The 19,718-nt window shown below is 42.9% G+C and overlaps 1 protein-coding gene across 1 annotated transcript in view; it reads left to right on the forward strand.

The window, feature by feature from the left end:
• Positions 1-19,718, forward strand: part of USP9X (ubiquitin specific peptidase 9 X-linked) — a 437,788-nt gene that overhangs the window by 227,608 nt on the left and 190,462 nt on the right. Inside the window, 3 exon segments of the mRNA XM_077480883.1 lie at positions 8,922-9,264; positions 13,493-13,588; positions 17,693-17,904. Of these exon segments, the coding sequence (XP_077337009.1) occupies positions 8,922-9,264; positions 13,493-13,588; positions 17,693-17,904 (651 nt within the window).

The raw sequence follows: 19,718 nt of genomic DNA on the forward strand, positions 1-19,718 counted from the left end.
TTTTTTTTCTGAACAAATGTAAGTGCAATACTTTAATTAAACGAGTCTTTTGGGATTTTACACTATCTGTCGTCTCCTTCATTTACATGGTTAAATCTGATCATGGGGTGAATGGAGCCTGGTCTGATTAACCAGTGAAAGTTCTTAATTTGTTCTGAGGACACATCTCCAGCTGATGACCCCTGCTAAGATTATTACATCAAGCCTGGTTGACCCTCTGTAATAAAGGCTCTCTGGTAAGAGTCTGTATTGCTTGAGGTGGAGGGTCTTTTGGATTCATCTGCAATTTCACTGATTTGTGATTTTTGAGTTTTTCTACAATTGGACATGTACAGGCCCATCTCAAGTTTGCTAATGAACATCTTAATGATGATGATGTGATCAGTTGAGACCAAAATCAAGCTCTTTGCATTAACTCAACTCGCCGTGTTTAGAAGAGGAAGAATGCTGCCTATGACCCCCACGAACACCATCCCCACTGTCAAACATGGAGGTGGAAACATTATGCTTTGGGGTGTTTTTCTAAGAGGACAGGACAACTTCACAGCATCAAAGGGACAGTGGACAGGCCATGTATCGTTAAATCTTGAGTGAGCATCTCCTACCCTCAGCCATGGCATTGAAAATGGGTCGTGGATGGGTAATCCAGCATGACAATGACTAAAAACACAAGCCAAGGCAAGAAAGGAGTGGCTTAATAGCAGCACATAAAAGTCCTTGAGTGGCCTAGCCAATCAAAACATGTGAAGGGAGCTGAAGGTTCGATTTCCCAAATACGTCAGCCTCAAAACCTTAATGACTTGGACAGAGGATCAACAAAGAGGAGTGGGACAAAATCCCTGCTGAGATGTGTGCAAACCTGGTGTTCAACTGCAAAAAATGTCTGACCTCCGTGATGTGAACAAGGGTTTTGCTACCAAGTACTAAGTCATGTTTTGCAAAGAGGTCAAGTACTTATTTCACTCCTTAACCACCTCAATACGGTGCACATACACCCCCTTCCTGACCAGACCAATTTTCAGCGCTCTGTTTGACAATTACTCAGTCATGCAACACTGTACCCATATGAAACTTGCGTCCTTTTTTCCACACAAATAGAGCTTTCTTTTAGTGGTATTTAATCACTAGTGGGTTTTTTATTTTTTGTACTATAAGTGCCGGTTCACACTAGCGCGATGCCAGACATCGCATGTAATTCGCAGCGCACGGCTGTTCACATTACATGCAATGTCTGTGCGGGTGCGATGTCAGCCATACAGATAGTATAGCTGATATCGCACCGCATTCGGTCCAAACACGCACAGGACCCTTTTTTTTGTTCGGACCAGGATCGGATCGCATGTGTGTTCACACATATGCGATCCGATTCATGTCCGAACTGTCAGTTCGCAGTGCGATATGCCAGCTGAAATGGGGGTGTCGTTAACATATGACACTCCCCATCAGATCGCATATGGCAGTGTGAACTGCTGTGCATGTCAAGTGCGATGCACAGTTGAATCGCAGGGTTCCCGCATCGCACTAGTGTGAACCGGCACTAAATAAAATAAAACGTAAATTTTGTGGAAAGAAAATACTTTTTCTTTGTTTCTGTCATTAATGTTTGCTAATTAGTAATTTTTAGGAATTTTTCTTCATACATTTTGGCCAAAATTTATACTGCTACATATCTTTGGTAAAAAATAACCCCCATTAGTGTATATTATTTGGTCTTTGTGAAAGTTATACAGTCTACAAACTATTGTGCCAATCACTGAAAATTGATCACATCTGATCAGGCCTTCAGTACATCAGGTGTATCTCATTTCTTGAGACACTAACAAGTCAGGAAAGTACAAATACCCCCCAAATGACCCCTTTTTACAAAGTAGACATTCCAAGGTATTAAGTAAGTAGCATGGTGAGTTTTTTTTAAGTTGTCATTTTTTCCCACGTTTCTTTGCAAAATGAAGATTTATTTTATTTTTTTACAAAATTGTTATATTATCAGGTTATTTCTCACACACAGCATAAGCATACAACAAATTACACCCCAAAATACTTTCTGCTACTCTTCCCGAGTACGGCGATACCACATGTGTGAGACTTTTACACAGCCTGGCCACATACAGAGCACCAACATTGATGTAGTACCTTCAGACGTTCTACGAGCAAAAATGACGCATCTCATTTCTCAACCATCTATTACACTTTTGAAGGCCCTGGAGAAGCAGGACAATGGAATTTCCCATAAAATGACCCCATTTTGGAAAGCAAACACCCCAACATATAATCTGTGAGGCATAATGAGTCTTTTGACGGTTAATTTTTTTTCCAGAAGTTTTTGGAATATGTGGAAAGAAATTAAAACGCATTTTTTTTTTTTTTTACACAAAATTGTCAATTTATAAGATACTTCTAGCACATAGCATGTATATAGCAAAAATAACACCCCAAAATACATTCTGCTACTCCTTCTGAGTATGGCGATACCACATTTGTAGGACTTTTACACAGCCTGGCCACATAGAGAGGCCGAACATTGAAGTAGTACGTTCAGGCATTCTAGGAGCATAAATGACAAATCTCATTTCATTCCTACCTATCACACTTTTGAAGGTCCTGGACCACCAGGACATTGAAATTACCCACAAAATGACCCCATTTTGGAAAGCAAACACCCCAACGTATATTCTATAAAAGATGGGCTGCAAATAGGTACTCGGGTACTGTGATGGCCTGGTGACAGGTATTCGGGTACTGTGATGGCCTGGTGACAGGTACTCTGATGGCTTGGTGACTGGTATTTGGGTACTCTGAAGGGCGGTGACAAGTACTCATATAGACTGTGACAGGTACTCGGGTACTCAGATGAACTGTGACGGGTACTCGGGTACTCAGATGAACTGTGACGGGTACTCGGGTACTCAGATGAACTGTGACGGGTACTCAGATGGACTGGGACGGATACTTGTGTACTTTGATGGGCTGTGACAGCTATTCGGGTACTCGGATGAACCGTGACAGGTACTCGGGTACTTGGATGGGCTGTGACAGGTACTCGGGTACCCTGTTGGGCCGTGACAGGTACTCGGGTACCCTGATGGGCCGGGGCAGGTACGCGGGTACCCTGATGGGCAGGTACGCGGGTACCCTGATGGGCGGGTACCCTGATGGGCCGGGGCAGGTACGCGGGTACCCTGATGGGCCGGGACAGGTACTATGAGAGGTGGTGACAGGTCCTCTTTATTGGGGGGGGGGGCAATTAGTGTGATTGGTGTACACTCTGGGCGGTATCCTACGATTGGTGTGTGAGGAGGAGAACCCGGTAACATCTCGTTACCGCGGTTTGTTTACATTTTAGTGATTGACTGTGTAAGGATCACAGCTGATCATGTGGGTAAACAGCCGGCCAATGGGGAACACGCCGCCACCGACTTGCTCGCGCGCATGCGCCATGTGCAGTGGGGATGTGACCATCTGTAAATGGTAAATGGCCATAACCAATGGCTGTTCATCCCCTTCGGTGGCGAGCGGTGTCTCCGTGACACGCCGCCACAGAAGAAACAGGGATGCGCGCGCACATAACCTGTTTAAACGGGAGGCCGTCATATGACGGCCTCCCGCCACAATAGGTGCGCCGCCTGGCCGTCATTTGACTGCCGGCAGTCAGCAAGTAGTGAAAATGCTAACTTTTTTGAAATGCGGTTTTCTGGAATTTTTTTTGTTCTGTCTCTCACTGTTAAAATAAATCTACCAAAAAATATATTTCCTCATCATTTCTTTGTCAGTGGGCAAACATGCAAAATCAGCAGGGGATCAAATAAATTTTTCCCTCACTGTAGTAATGACGTTACCTGTCATCTGTCACGGCCCATAAATCAGACACCTTTTGGATATTAGCATTGTCAATCTGGGGAGAGGATAGTGTTAAATGCAGATTTAGATTGGCTTGACTGACAAATTGAAGATCAACTCCAGCTAACACTTTATTAGCAGTCTGTTTTTGTTTTGTTTTGGACTAAAGGTTTATGTATAAAAGCAGACTATTGTAAGCACCCCTGGTTAAGGGTAGCCCTTTTACCTATAACTACTAGTCCTGACTATTCACTTTCTATCATCTATTTATAATTACCCTATTGCCTGCCGACTCCATTGACCACACCCACGCTGTGCACAGGGAACAGCGTATACAAGCTTGACACAACTCAGGTTGATTCCAATACACTGTTAAGTTTATTTCGGGTTCATACAGGATGTTAAATTCAAATGAAAGACTGGCGTTTTCTGCCAATAAGGGGTGGATGTTCAAATTATATATTTCCTTTCCGTATGCACGTAACCAATTATGATGACACCTTTTTAGCTCTATACCTGAGCAAAATATCCAATTATGTCACCTAGACAACCCCCTTATAAATTCAGACAGACCATCTCATGACACATACGCAAGTTCCTCATTTTGGGTTTCGATTTCAACACACATACTGATTCTACAAAAATATGCTTATTTACTGTTAAGCAAAATAATACACTTAAAGGAGCAGTCCAGCCTTAAATTGTTAAACACAGTATCATCATGTCCCTTTCACCCTTGTTAGTGTTAAATGGTTTGTATTAATCCTCTAAATGCTGCTTTGTCTGGACAGCTTGGTCTGTTAAAGTAAGTTGAGAAATAAGACTTTCTGGCCGGATCACCAGGTGAAAAAAAGCTTTAAAAACAAAACGAATGCAGCTACCACATTGAAAATTTGGTAAGGTGCAATTAAACACATTTTTGTTTTTGGACTTATTACTGCTTTAAATTTTTTTTTCAGTTTTTTTTCCAAAGTAATGTTTTGGTAGTATTTTCGCTTTTAATACATTATTGCCTACCAGAGCCAATTTTTTGACTTTTTCACATTCATGTTAAAACATGCTTTTTTTTTTTCTAGAAAATGACTTAAAATATACATAAACGTGTTTTAATGTCTGTTGCCGTTTTTTTTTTGTTTTTGTCACATTTGCGTAGCTGTCTATCAAAAGAATTTTTTCTACAACAAATATACTCAAGTACAATATACAAATTTTCTTTTGTAAAATATGATGTTGCCTTGAGTACCAAACATGTTTATTTAGAATTGCGCACACCTGTAAAATGGTGAAACAACTGATCTAAAATTTACATTTTATAAGTCTAGGTTATCAGTTTAGAGTTAAACCTGAGCTATGTTGTGAGAATAATTGTTCTGACATTCGCAATGATATCTCACATGTATGTTGCAATCATAGTTTACTTATTGTGCACATTAGCATTTGTGTGTGGGGTTGGGCTGCTTTTAAACAATTTTTTTCATTTTAAAATTCTGATTTCCTTGTAAGTTTTGGCTTAGTTTGTCACCAGAGATTGAGAAATGGAGGATCCTCCATCTCTTCTGTGGGCAGCTTAATTGACGGTTTACTGCAGTCCTGGGCTAGGAGAGCCTGGGAACAGCGGCAGGAAAGGAGGTGGTGTCTGCAGTGCTGTAAAAGCTAGCCATGATCCTAGTAGAACCACTTGCTTTTCATAAGGGAGAGATGCTCACAAAAGTAAGTACACCCCTCACATTTTTGCTGTCCTCTCAAAATAACTAAACACAGCCATTATTGTCTAAACCGTTGGCATCAAAAGTGAGTACACCCTTAAGTGAACATGGACCCAAAGTGCCAATATTTTATGTGGCCACTATTATTTTGCAGAACTACCTTAAACCTCTTGGGCATTGAGTTCACCAGAGCATCACAGGTTGCCACTGGAGTCCTCTACCGCTCCTCCATGATGACATCACAAAGCTGGTGGATGTTGGAGACCTTGTGCTCCTCCACCTTCCATTTGAGGATGCCCCGCAGATGCTCAATAGGGCTTAGGTCTTCAGACATGCTTGGCCAGTCCATCACCTTTACCCTTAGTTTCTTTAGCAAGGCAGTGGTCGTCTTGGAGGTGTGTTTTGGGTTATTATGTTGGAATACTGCCCAGCCACACAGTCTCTGAACGCTGGGGGGTTCATGCTCTGCTTCAGTATGTCACAGTTCATGTTGGCATTCATGAATCCCTTAATGAACTGTAGCTCCTCAGTGCTGGCAGCCCCATACCATTTCACTCTCACCACCATGCTTGATTGTAGGCAAGAGACATTTGCCTTTGTACTCCTCAACTGGTTGCCGCCATACACGCTTGACATCATCTGAACCAAATATGTTTATCTTGGTCTTGTCAGACCACAGGACATGGTTCCAGTAATCCATGTCCTTAGTCTGCTTGTCTTCAGCAAACTGTTTGCGGGCTTTCTTGTGCATAATCTTTAGAAGGGGCTTCCTTCCGGATCAACAGCCATGCAGACCAATTTGCAGTGTGCTGCGTATGGTCTGAGCACTGACAATCTGACCCCCACCCCTTCAACCTCTGCAGCAATGCTGACAGCACTCATACCTCTATTTCCCAAAGACAACCTCTATATATGAAGCTGACCACGTGCACTCAACTTCTTTGGTTGATAAGTTCAAAACAGATATGGGGAAAAAGATCAGCAACAAGAATCAAGAATTACATATAAACGTACCAATATCACAGACACAGAAACTTGAGGAACTGGGACTTTAAAGGTACACCGTATACACACACAGACCAAAAAATAAGAAAATGGTATTAAATCATTTATTAGACATAAACATGATAAAAGTAAGGACCACAGTTACAGTCAACGTTCTGGGTATAACACACATCTCAACCCTAACCACTGAGAGAACTGAGGTCACATACAGGTTATTCTCTTATCCTAAAATTTCAACATGTTTCATCTGGTCTGCTTCATCAGGAAGAGTATGAAAATATCCAATAAATATAAAAATTACAAGACATGCAAAACCTTAGGTGTGTAAAAGAGAAGGGGGGAAAAAAAGCAAAACGTAGCAGTTAATAAATAGTAGTCCAAGTAAGGAATACAATAAATATACACATATGGCCAACAGCACACAAGGAAAAAAAAGAAAAAGACCAAACACAACCACCAAACCCCCTCCTACCTGCTTACAGGAGCCGATCCAAAAGTGTCAGAGTACCCGTAGGAAGGGATGTCATTTTTATGAACTCACTGGCAGGTGTAAATGCAGCAATACCTGATGGAGATATATATATATATATATATATATATATATATATATATATATATATATATATATATATATATATATATATATATATATATATATATACGCACACGCACACGCACACGCGCACACACACACACAGTGCCTTGCGAATGTATTCGGCCCCCTTGAACTTTTCAACCTTTTGCCACATTTCAGGCTTCAAACATAAAGATATAACATTTTTATTTTTTGTGAAGAATCACCAACAAGTGGGACACAATTGTTAAGTGGAACGAAATCTATTGGCTTTTTGAAACTTTTTTTAACTAATAAAAAAATGAAAAGTGGGGCGTGCAAAATTATTCGGCCCCCTTGCGTTAATACTTTGTAGAGCCACCTTTTGCTGCGATTACAGCTGCAAGTCGCTTGGGGTATGTCTCTCTCAGTTTTGCACATCGAGAGACTGAAATTCTTGCCCATTCTTCCTTGAAAAGCAGCTCGAGCTCAGTAAGGTTGGATGGAGAGTGTTTGTGAACAGCAGTTTTCAGCTCTTTCCACAGATTCTCAATTGGATTCAGGTCTGACTTGGCCATTCTAACACCTGGATACGTTTATTTGTCAACCATTCCTTTGTAGATTTTGCTGTATGTTTGGGATCATTGTCTTGTTGGAAGATAGATCTCCGTCCCAGTTTCAGGTCTTTTGCAGACTCCAACAGGTTTTCATCCAGAATGGTCCTGTATTTGGCTGCATCCATCTTCCCCTCAATTTTAACCATCTTCCCTGTCCCTGCTGAAGAAAAGCAGGCCCAAACCATGATGCTGCCACCACCCTGTTAGACAGTGGGGATGGTGTGTTGAGGGGGAGGAGCTGTGTTGCTTTTACGCCAAACATATCGTTTTGCATTGTGGGCAAAAAGTTCGATTTTGGTTTCATCTGACCAGAGCACCTTCTTCCACATGTTTGGTGTGTCTCCCAGGTGGCTTGTGGCAAACTTTAGATGAGACTTTTTATGGATATCTTTGAGAAATGGCTTTCTTCTTGCCACTCTTCCATAAAGGTCAGATTTGTGCAGTGTACGACTGATTGTTGTCCTATGGACAGACTCTCCCACCTCCAGCTGTAGTTCTCTGCAGTTCATCCAGAGTGATCATGGGCCTCTTGGCTGCATCTCTGATCAGTCTTCTTGTCTGAGCTGAAAGTTTAGAGGGACGGCCAGGTCTTGGTAGATTTGCAGTGGTCTGATACTCCCATTTCAAAATGATCGCTTGCACAGTGCTCCTTTGGATGTTTAAAGCTTGGGAAATCTTTTTGTATCCAAATCCGGCTTTAAACTTCTCCACAACAGTATTACGGACCTGCCTGGTGTGTTCCTTGGTCTTCATGTTGCTCTCTGCGCTTTCAACAGAACCCTGAGACTATCACAGAGCAGGTGCATTTATACAGAGACTTGATTACACACAGGTGGATTCTATTTATCACCATCAGTCATTTAGGACAATATTGGATCATTCAGAGATCCTCACTCAACTTCTGGAGTGAGTTTGCTGCAATTTATCACATAGCATTCTAACAACAAAGTAAGATTGACCTTCCATTATCTCAATGTATTTTTCTACTCCTAGATTGTAAGCTCTAATGAGCAGAGCCCTCCAATTCATCCTGTATTGAGTTGTATTGAAACTGTACTGTCTGCCCTCATGTTGTAAAGTGCTGCACAAACTGTTGGTGCTATATAAAACCTGTATGATAATACCAACTTTCCTTTGTATTTCTCACGTTTACTCTCATCTGTGTAATATAATTTGCCTGACGTTTTGCAATGTTCATTTTAGGTTTTTATTGAAGGATGGTCAGCTTTGGCTTTGTGCACCCCAGGCAAAACAGATTTGGAAGTGCTTAGCTGAAAACGCGGTTTACCTTTGTGACCGTGAAGCCTGTTTCAAATGGTACTCCAAGCTCATGGGTGATGAGCCAGATTTAGACCCAGATATCAATAAAGACTTCTTTGAAAACAACGTGCTACAGCTGGATCCATCTCTCCTAACAGAAAATGGCATGAAGTGCTTTGAGCGTTTTTTTAAAGCTGTTAACTGTCGTGAAGGAAAACTTGTAGCAAAACGCAGGGCCTACATGATGGATGACTTGGAGCTTATAGGGCTTGATTATCTCTGGAGGGTAAGTGCCCTTTCCTCTCTCAATTTTTGATCAAGACAACTATATCAAATGTAAATATAAAATATGAATTCAAACACATTGTTGTAAGTTTGATGCTTTGTACATAGTTTTATTGTTACGGTGAACTCTGACCTTTCCATTTTTCATGGTTATACAGGCTTCTCTTCTGTACTAAAATAGCTTACTTTGATTTCACTGCAAGCTTCTTAGTGTCTATTAGAAGCTGCAGCAATTTAGATAGAGCCCACTTCACTTTTGAATGATGGGGGGGAACCAGGGAGGGAAATGTATAAGTAGAATAAACTTCAAGTGATTGTAAAGTCTTGTTTATTTTTTTCCTATAAAAATATGTTATACTTGCCTCCTCTGTTTTAGTGAATTTGCACAGAGCAACTTGGATCCTCCTCTTCTCGGGTGCCTCTTTGCTTCTTCTGGCCCTTCCCTCCTGTTCAGTGCCCCCCACAGCAAGCATTTTGCTATGGGGGCACTGAAGTCACAGCTCTGTGTGTCCAATCGGACACGGGGCCCCGACCTGGTTCCGCCCCCTCTCTCCTATGATTGGCTAGCTGACTTTGACAGCAGCGGGAAGAAATGACACCGCTCCATGCCTCAACCAATCAGTAAGGAGACTCTCGGATGGCTGCAACATTCGTGGACCGAGAGGGACCTCGGGTAAGTATTAGGGGATGCTGGGGCAGCTGCTGCACACAACAGGCTTTTTATCTTATGCATAGAATGTGTTAAGATTAAAAACCTTCTGCCTTTATAACCACTTTCAGCTCTAAATCCGTTTTGAACGCTTGTAAGCAAAGTGATGATTAGAAATAATGTTTACATTTTTTATGGTTAGTTTTGTTGATGGTTGCTACCAACTAGTCTGATCATTTGGGGAGAAATCATGGCTATTGCCTGTCAAATCAGGTTCCATTTCAGCCAATGCCTACCGCATTCATTGCCTACCTCAAAACAACTAAAGTACCGTATGTATTGGCCTATAACATGCTCTTCCTCCCCCCCCCCCCCCCCCTGAAAATTGGAGGGCAAATCAGTGGTGCACGTTATACGCTGACAGCGTACCTCACCGAGCGGTCATCTCCTCTCCGCTCGGCTCCTCTGATTTCATTCGGCTCTCATATTAAACGCACAGTCCCGCCTCCACCACCGGAATTGAATCAGTGTTATGCCTATCACAGGAGCTGGTCCAATGCCAATGGTGGAGGCGGGACTGTGTGTATGTGACGTGAGAACTGAGTGGAGTGGAGAGGAGATGAGGGCTCTATTTCCTGATTTGGGCTTCTGGCGAGGAAGATGGCGAGGCTGCAAAGAACGGTATTTAAAAAAAAAAAAGCATTAATCAGACTGCATTGATGCATTGAGGATATTAATCAGGCTGCAGATGGACATTGATGAGCACTGACCCTTAATTTGCTTCCAAGTTGTTTACTTTAATAATGTTTTTTTCCTGAAACTTCCCTCTTAAAATTGGTGCGTGGTATACACCGATAAATACGGTTGCAGAGCAGACAGGGCAACATCCTCAACTAACACAACCAGTTCATATGGCACAGGAAACCAGCGGTTCTATGCATGCATGGAAAGTACTGCATTCACGTCTTTGGTGGGATTTGAGTACATTCAGCCCAGTTATCACTATGAATCTCACATATGCGCACCACATTCCTGTGCAATTCTCTTGTGTTTTCAGTGTGGTGTGATTTGAGCCCATTAGATCCAGTGCAGGCAAATACACTGAATTTGCGACCTACATGTGGGGTGTCATTAAAGTGGTTTCTAAAGAGTAATGTTTCTTACCTTCATGCATTCTATTTATGAAGGTTAAGAAAAAAACCTTCAGTGTGCAGCTGCCCCACCTAATAATATCCAAACCCTATCCAGTGATGTGCACAAGAGCAATGGCTCTCTGGGCGCTTTCCGCAGCGCCTGTGGGGGACCGGAGAAGAGGAGGATGGGGGCTGGTCTGTGCAAAACCTTTGCACAGAACAGGTAAGTATGATGCATTTGTTTAAAAAATAAAAATATATGCATGCAAGAGTTTTGGTGCACCTCCAGAAATCTCAAAATGTCTTAGGAAATGACCTTCCACTTAGTATCAAGCTTCCCCCCACAGGTCATATGTTAGTCAGAGACTTCGGCAATGATGAAAAGCGAGCACCAGGCCCACATAGTGTAAAATCATCACGTGTTTTATTGAAATACCAAATTAAAAACTGTACAAACATGCCTGGCATGCAGAAAAGCACTCCAATCCCCACAATCCAGTGGGACAAATTGTAAAACGTGTGGAACAAAAAATGTTTAAACCTGGTAAAGTGGATCTGAAAATTTGTACGGTGCATTATACAGACGAGAAGTTGGAGTGCAGTTTAAAGAATAAGGGATCATTACCTGCTCTTTACTGCCATGTGTGGACATCTAAGGGCTATAATTTTCTTGTGTTGGCAGTGATGTTAAGGCAGTCTCAATTTTAAATTTGGTGGAGCTGCTTTAAAAATGGAAGTTCTTTGTGAAAGCAATGTACACATCTGCAGATGCAATAGGTACCAATTTTCTAACCTCACTTTATAGCGAACTTGATGGCAGTATAAAGAAGACTGTGTGGAAAGAACAAACCTATTGTTAACTGTCTTCAGATATCTGCATGCAGGTGTTTTGGTGCATCTCCAGAAAGTTCACTAAAACCACAGGAAATAAAACTCAAGGGGAACTGCAGCTAACCCGCACCAAACCTGCCGATACACTGCTGCACCCACGGTGTGTGAAAACTGCACTACATCAGTGTGAAAGGGGCCTTCAACACTTCATACAAAAAAATAAAAAAAATAACTCATTGGCTTCAAGGTGTTTTGTTAAACTTTAGGTGTAAAGTATGAGAGAATTGTACTGCAGTTTTAAGAAGAGACACTGGTTGGGTTAACCCCTGTGTATACATATTGAGCATTCAAATCAAAAAAGTTCCAGCTCTATGTACAGCTACGCATTTTAAAGAGGAAGTAAACCCTGATGGGTTTACTTCCTCTTTCATTCCCTGCAAAGGCAAAGCATAATGGACTACTATGCATCGCATAGTAGCCTATTATGTGTCACTTACCTGACACAGGAGCTAGCGAAGTCGCCGCTGTCCCCTGTAGTCCGCCGCATCCATCTTGCTGGTGGCGTCTCGCAGCTCCGCCGCTGTCATTCAGCGAAGCCGCGATGACGTCACTCCCGCGCATGCGCACGGGAGTCGACACGGCGGGCAGCTCCATTCTTGGAAATGCCGCGCTCAGTGCGCCTGCACGCCACTCTCTACGGCGCATGCGCCGTAGACAGCGGTGCCCGTTTTCGGGCAAATATCTCCTAAACCATATAGGTTTAGGAGATATTGCTTGGACCTACAGGTAAGCCTTAATCTAGGCTTACCTGTAGGTCAAAGTGGTTTGTAAGGGTTTACAACCACTTTAAGGGATTCCATAAGCAAAAAAAAAAAAAACTTTGTTCATAAAATCATTATAGTAATACTGGGACACCTGGGGATGTTTTTTTATAACTGTAAAAATGTTAAATCGCACCCAGAAGTGATAAAGGAACAACTTTGTCCCTGTGCCAGAGTACAGCACCAGCTAGAATCCCGGTCATCCAGCAGTATATAATTTCAACTTTACTCTTAGTGTTAAGCATCTGTGTAAATGGTAAATGGGACTTACTGATCCATGGCTTGTTTTATGGCTAGAGCAATGACAGGGCAGCCGATAAGCTCAGTTCCCAAAGTCAGCAGTGGTGTGCAGAAAATCCTGGTGGCACACGGTACAGTGGAATAGCTGTATTTGTGTGTCTGTGTATGCATATAAATGCACACTTTTTTGGGGATGGTATAGAGTTGTCTTTATTGCTTTTGAATGTTATATAACATTTTTAATGTTTATTGACATAAAATGCACCCAGGATTTCAGTATTACTAAAATAAAAATTTCCTCATTGAGTTAGTTTTTTTGCCTATTGTATCTTTAAACTGGCTGTACATCTCTTATGTAAAGATGGAGTTTTTTGATTGCCGTGACCATTGCACATAGCCAACATATATGAAATCACGTAATTTGGAAAATAAGTTCATTCTGTTACCTTGATACTGCTAACACTCCCGAAAGACAGAGAGCCATAAACAACAATTGACTTGTAGCAAACTATTTAAAAGCATTGTCCATTTTAACTTTTTATTATTGTACTGTAGGTTGTAATTCAGGGTAGTGATGACATTGCAAGCCGAGCAATAGATCTTTTAAAAGAAATCTACACCAACCTCGGACCCAGGTTACAAGTAAATCAGGTAAGAATGTTATTGGAACAACTTTTATTGATCCTAAAAATGCAGTAATGCATGATTTTCTTTCTTGGAATATCAGGACAATGGACATGTATTATGTATATATAGTCAATTAGGGCTGTTGGTGTTTTAAAATTTTCCTGTTTGATGGAGTTTTTTTTTTTTTTTCCCATCGACTAATTTAGATTAATTGTAGCGCACATACAGTTTTTACAATTTTTTTTTTATTAAACTTTAAGAAAATATCCACATCTGCCCCCATACTGTAATGTCCACATCTCCCCACATCGGCACAAGCAGGCGGGTGATGATGCCATCGCGCCGCTACTAGGCCACCGCCGGGTGGACCAAGATGGCCGGAGCTAGGCCGGAGCCGCGGCCTTTACTATGGGCGAGACCGCGCCGCTCAATCCACGTATTGTCCTCGATCAAAATTATTTTGATCGATCAAAGAAATAACGATTAATCGAGCAATTAATCCTTAATATATATATATATATATATAATATAATAATACAGCTCTTCTAGGAAGTATCTGTCCACATGATTTAGGAGTGTGTCTATGGCAATGTTTGACCATTCTTCCAGAGGCGCATTTGTGAGGCCAGACACTGATGTGGACGAGAGCCTGGCTTGCAGTTTCCACTCTAATTCAGCTCAAAGGTGTTCTATCAGGTTGAGGTCAGGACTCCTGTGCAGGCCAGTCCAGTTCCTCCACCCCAAACTCTCACCCATGTCTTTATGGACCTTGCTTTGTGCAGTCATGTTTGAACAGGAAGGGAACTTGACTGGCCTATACAGGGTCCTGGCCTCAAATTGGATAGAACACTTTTGGGATGAATTAGAGCGGACTCTGTGCAGGCCAGTCAGATTCTTTCACCACAAACTCGGTCAACCATGTCTTTATGGACCTTGCTTTGTGCACTGCTCCAAACCATTTGGTGGAGAGGGGATTATAGTGTGGGGCTGTTTTTCAGTTGTTGAGCTTGGCTCCTTAATTCCAGTGAAGGGAAGTCTTAAGGCAGGGCTCGACAAAACCCGGTCGCCAGGTCGCATTGGCGACTAGAAATAGCGACCTCGCGCCTGGGGCAGCACAGCTGGGGGTATCCTGTGTCTGTGGACCCCCCCAGCGTGATCGCGTCGGGCCATTCCGCCGGCGGCCGAAAATTTAGGCCGCGGCTTTGAGGCCTTCTGCGGTCCTATGATTCCTTATGGAATCTGGCGCCCTCTTGTGGTCGCCGTTGGTATGACAAACCAGCAATGTTAATGAAGATTCCTCTGCCTGTATTATATTACCTGCCTCTTCTTCCCTTTATTTAGAACCCCCTAAACATTATATATATTTTTTATTCTAACACCCTAGAGAATAAAATGGTGGTTGTTGCAATACTGTCTGTCACACCGTATTTGTGCAGCGGACTTACAAGCGCACTTTTGTTGGGAAAAATAATTGAGTTAATAAAAAAATAAGACAACAGTAAAGTTAGCCCAATTATTTTTTATATTGTGAAAGATAATGTTATGCCGAGTAAATTGATACCCAACATGTCACGCTTCAAAATTGCACCCGCTCATGGAATGGCGACAAACTTTTACCCTTTAAAATCTCCATAGGCGACGTTTAAAAAAATTCTACAGGTTGCACGTTTTGAGTTACAGAGGAGGTCTGGGGTAGAATTATTGCTCTCGCTCTACCGATCACGGCGCTACCTCCTATGTGTGGTTCGAACACCGATTTTTATATGCGGGCAGGACAGGGCGCGTTTAAAAATTATTATTTTTTCTGCTTTATTTTAACTTTTTTTTTTTCCACTGTTCTTTTAAAAAAAATGTTGTGTCACTTTTATTCTTATTACAAGGAATGTAAAAATCCCTTGTAATAGAAAAAGCATGACAGGTCCTCTTAAATATGAGATCTGGGGTCAGAGAGACCTCACATCTCATATTTACACTAAAATGCAATTGAAAAAAAAATTGTCATTTGAAAAAAATAAAATGTCCCTCTAAGAGCTATGGGCAATGACTTGGAGACGGGGGGGAGGCGACGGCGCTGCTATCTTCCCCTCACTCGTCTCCATGTCAGGCCAGGGACAGGTCCGGATCGTCGTCACGGACCTGGCTCCTAACTTTTTAAGCTGGCTCCTAGATTCCAAGCAAATTTGTCAACCCCTGTCTTAAGGCATCATCATATCAAGACATTTTGGACATTTTCATGCTCCCAACTTTGTTCCTACCAGTTTGGGGATGGCCCCTCTGTTCCAACATAACTGCGCACCAGTGCGCAAAACTCTATACTTTGCTATTCTGATTCTGCTCTGGTCACGTGATTGTGTCCCTGTGTCTACTTCAATGGAGAGGAGGGACAGCCGACGATGGTGTTAGAGCCTTGGTGATTTCACCCATAGACTTGTTGGCTATCCCTCCTCTGCACCAGTCATCAACCCTGTCCTGAGCCCACTAACAGGCCAGGTTTACAAGATAACTGAAATACATAACAGGTGATATAATTTGCTGCTCAGTGATAGCAGTATTCTAGTCTGCATTTCAAGGTAATAAATAAAACCTGGCCTTTTAGTGGGTCCTCAGGACAGGGTTGATGACCGCTGCTCTACACTGAAGCCGCCACTCAGAATCGATTATGTGACTGGATCAGAGTGGCTTCAGAATAGGTAATTATAGTCTTATTTTCTTTTACAGGGTAGATGGAATAGTTTTAGGATGGGGGTGGGAGAAGATTTAGGCTTAGTTAAAATTTGATTGGAATTCCCCTTTAATAGGTACAGAAAGTTTGTACTTTTTTTTTAATTTTTTAATTTTTTTGTAAAGCAGAGGCTTAAAAAATAACATGGTCGCTAGAATTTTTCTTGTTGCTTATTTGCTCATCTGTTTTATAAAATCTTTGGAAAAGATTCACTAAAATTTGTTACTCCTGATGCCACGTACACACGATCGGACTATCAATCCGCCCGTGTGTGGGCTCCGGCGGACTTTCTTTCGTTAAGTCTGGTGGACTTTTGAAATTAACAGACTTTCCCATACGGAGAAAAGTAATTTTGAACTTGACTCCAGGTAGCATAAACTAGTGAAGGAAGTGAATGTCGCGAGCCCCGTTGCCTGGTATGGATTTAAAGGGGTCCCCCCAAAGCCCATAGTGGACCTTTGTCCTGGCACACAGCCTGGTTGGTCAGGAAAGGGGGTGGGGACAAGCGAGCGCCCCCCCCCCCCTCCTGATCCATACCAGGCCGTGTGCCCTCAACATGGGGGAGTGCTTCGGATTCTGATAAGCCCCCCGCCTGCAGACCCCAACAACCAACGGCTAGGGCTGTCGGGAAGAGGCCCTTGTCCTCATCAAGATGGGGACAAAGGGCTTTGGGGTGGGGGTCCTCAGGGCCCCCCCTTCCACTAAGCACCCCCCCCATGTTGAGGGCACGTGGCCTGGTACGGCTCGGGGGGGGGGGTGCTCACTCGTCCCCACCCCCTTTCCTGACCGGCTGGGCTGCGTGCTCGGATAAGGGTCTGCTATGGACTTTGGGGGGACCCCCACACCATTTTTTCAGCGTAGGGGTTCCCCTTTAAATCCATACCAGGCGACAGGGCTCACGAGGTGTCAATCTCGCCGATGGAGGTGGCGACATTGACTTCCTTCGCTAGTCCCGGCTACCTGGAGCCCCTTTCAAAATGAATGGACTTTTCTCCATGTGTTGGCAAGTCCGTTCATTTCAAAAGTCCGGCCATTGTCTGCCGGACCTAGTCCACCAGAAAAGTCCAGTCGTGTGTGGGCAGGTGCGCTCGTTTGCAAAGTCCGGCGGACCTCAGCGGCAAAGTCCGGCGGTTTGTCCGCCGGATAGTCCGATCGTGTGTACGCAGCATGAAGTGAATCTGGTAGGCATTGAAAGTGATTTGGGCAGCTCTACAGCTGCCAAGGACACTTTCTTTAGAAAGCAGACAAACTGCTTGTAGAGATTCTACATGCCACTGGAAGTGTATGTTGCAAAAGAAGAAAAAAAGAGAAAAATCATCAGCTTACTCCTTTTAACTGTCTTCTGTTTTCAAGTTTAATCAGATTTTTTTTTTTTTTTTAATTTTCACGTTTATTATGCACTTTAGGTGGAGATACATGAAGACTTCATTCAATCCTGCTTTGATCGTTTAAAAGCTTCATATGACACATTGTGTGTTTTGGACGGTGACAAAGACAGTATTAATTGTGCAAGACAAGAAGCAATACGAATGGTCAGGGTGCTGACTGTCCTGAAAGAATACATAAATGAATGTGATAGCGACTACCATGAAGAGAGGACAATTCTTCCAATGTCTAGGTGTGCCTTTTACTCACTGACAGTAACTAGGGTGTTGTAATGAAAGCACTTTTGATTTGCCTATAAATTCCATACCTTGGCGTACAGGACACTGGCATGATATTAATAGACCTTGGGTTATAGGCTAGTACATTCATGAGATTGGACACAGGCAAAGCTTTTGGAGATGCTTTCCTATCTAACCCTACTTCAGCTAAATTAAAATTCCCTTTATCATAGTAGTACAGTGCAGGACAAAGGCCTAATATTCATAGACCTTGGGATGTCCCAAGCAGTCAGTGAGAAGGGTAGGCAACAATAAGGAAAATGGAACTGTACCAACAGGTCTAGCATTAACAAGGGTCAACGGTTCCAACTCGGAGTGCTGCTGCAAGACCCTTGTGTCCTAAAGCTGCATCCACAGAGGATTGGACGTCTACCTGGTAGAACTTTGAAAAGGTATGAACCGAAGATCAGGTGATGGCCTTACAAACTGGACAACAGAGACTTTTGATGTCAGAATGCCCAGGAAACTCCTACCGACCTGTTGGAGTGAGCACATATTAATGCAGCAGCTTTATTCTTTAGGGTGTAAGCTTTTGAGGTGCATTGTCCTATCTATCTAGAAATGGTGGATCTCGAAGCAGGATATCCCTTGCATGGTCCTCAGGTTAGACCAAATAACCACCCAGTCTTCCCGAAGGAAGCTGTAGATTTTAGATATTCTGCTCTCTGATGGCTCTAACCACATCCAGGCAGTCAAGCAATCTGAGTGCTTAGGAGCAGGGCACAAGGAAAACAATGTCTTTGAGTTGGCAGGCTTGACACCACTTTAAGAGCAAAGGTGTTTCTTGGCCACAAGATTACTTTAACTTTGTAAAGAATGAGGAATGGCTATTTACAAGAGATAGGTGAAAGCCACCAAGAAGGCCACAAAAGGTGGTTTGTGCAGGGTAGAGTGAACCAAACTGAGGTCCCACAAAAGCACAAGGTGCTTTAAGGTTGATTTGATTAGAAAAACCCTTTTGATTAAAAGTTTTTGCAAGGAAAAGCTGAACTTTTTGTGTAAATATAAACAAGACAAACTCTGTCCCTTATAAATACATAAAGAAAAGCCCCTTCAGAAAAAATTAAGTCAACGGCTACAAATACTCTAGTTGATGACTTTTAATATTATGAAACTTATCTGTCCATTAATCCAGCAGTGTCTTCACCCCAGACAATTTTTCCTTCAGCTCTCTGGTGCAGCCACCGCCATTTCTTGCAAGGGAAATTGGCAGTTAAGCCTTCAGCCTTCACAGCCGGTTCCCTACTGCACATGCGTGAAGTGTGCTGCGCTTTAATGGGCCTGGCTGTGGGGCAAGGTGCAGTGGGGCCAACCTTTCGGGTGACTTCACCATGGCAAGATCAGCCGAAAAGTGCAAGCAGGTACCTGTCAAAACCAGGCAAATGAGCAGAGCTTCCCCTTTTGCATGGAGCTCTGCTTTAAGGCCTAGTTGGGGGTCAAGTCCAACATTAAGGAAGGTTCGAATGCGAGAAACAAAGTAATCTCTGGGCTTGTACTGTCTGTGTTCGCACCCAACACAGAAATATTTCTGAAGTGAATTTCCTTGCTTTGGCTTTGTACGGATGCCAGGATCAGATACCGCGCTATCCCTTAAAATCTGGTTAATGCTGTTTAACCGCTTGAGATCCGCGCTATAGCCGAATGACTACTACAGCACGGACCGGCTTTGCTGGGACGACGTCTATTGACGTTGCCCCGTGCACGAGCGGCGCGCTCTGTGATCAGCGAGTCTTTGAGACTCGCCTGATCACGGATCGGAGCAAGGGGT

Source organism: Lithobates pipiens, unplaced genomic scaffold (assembly GCF_037356315.1).
Source record: "Lithobates pipiens isolate NorthernLeopardFrog02 unplaced genomic scaffold, aLitPip1_a1.2 Scaffold_16, whole genome shotgun sequence".
NCBI classification, from domain to species: Eukaryota; Metazoa; Chordata; class Amphibia; order Anura; family Ranidae; genus Lithobates; species Lithobates pipiens.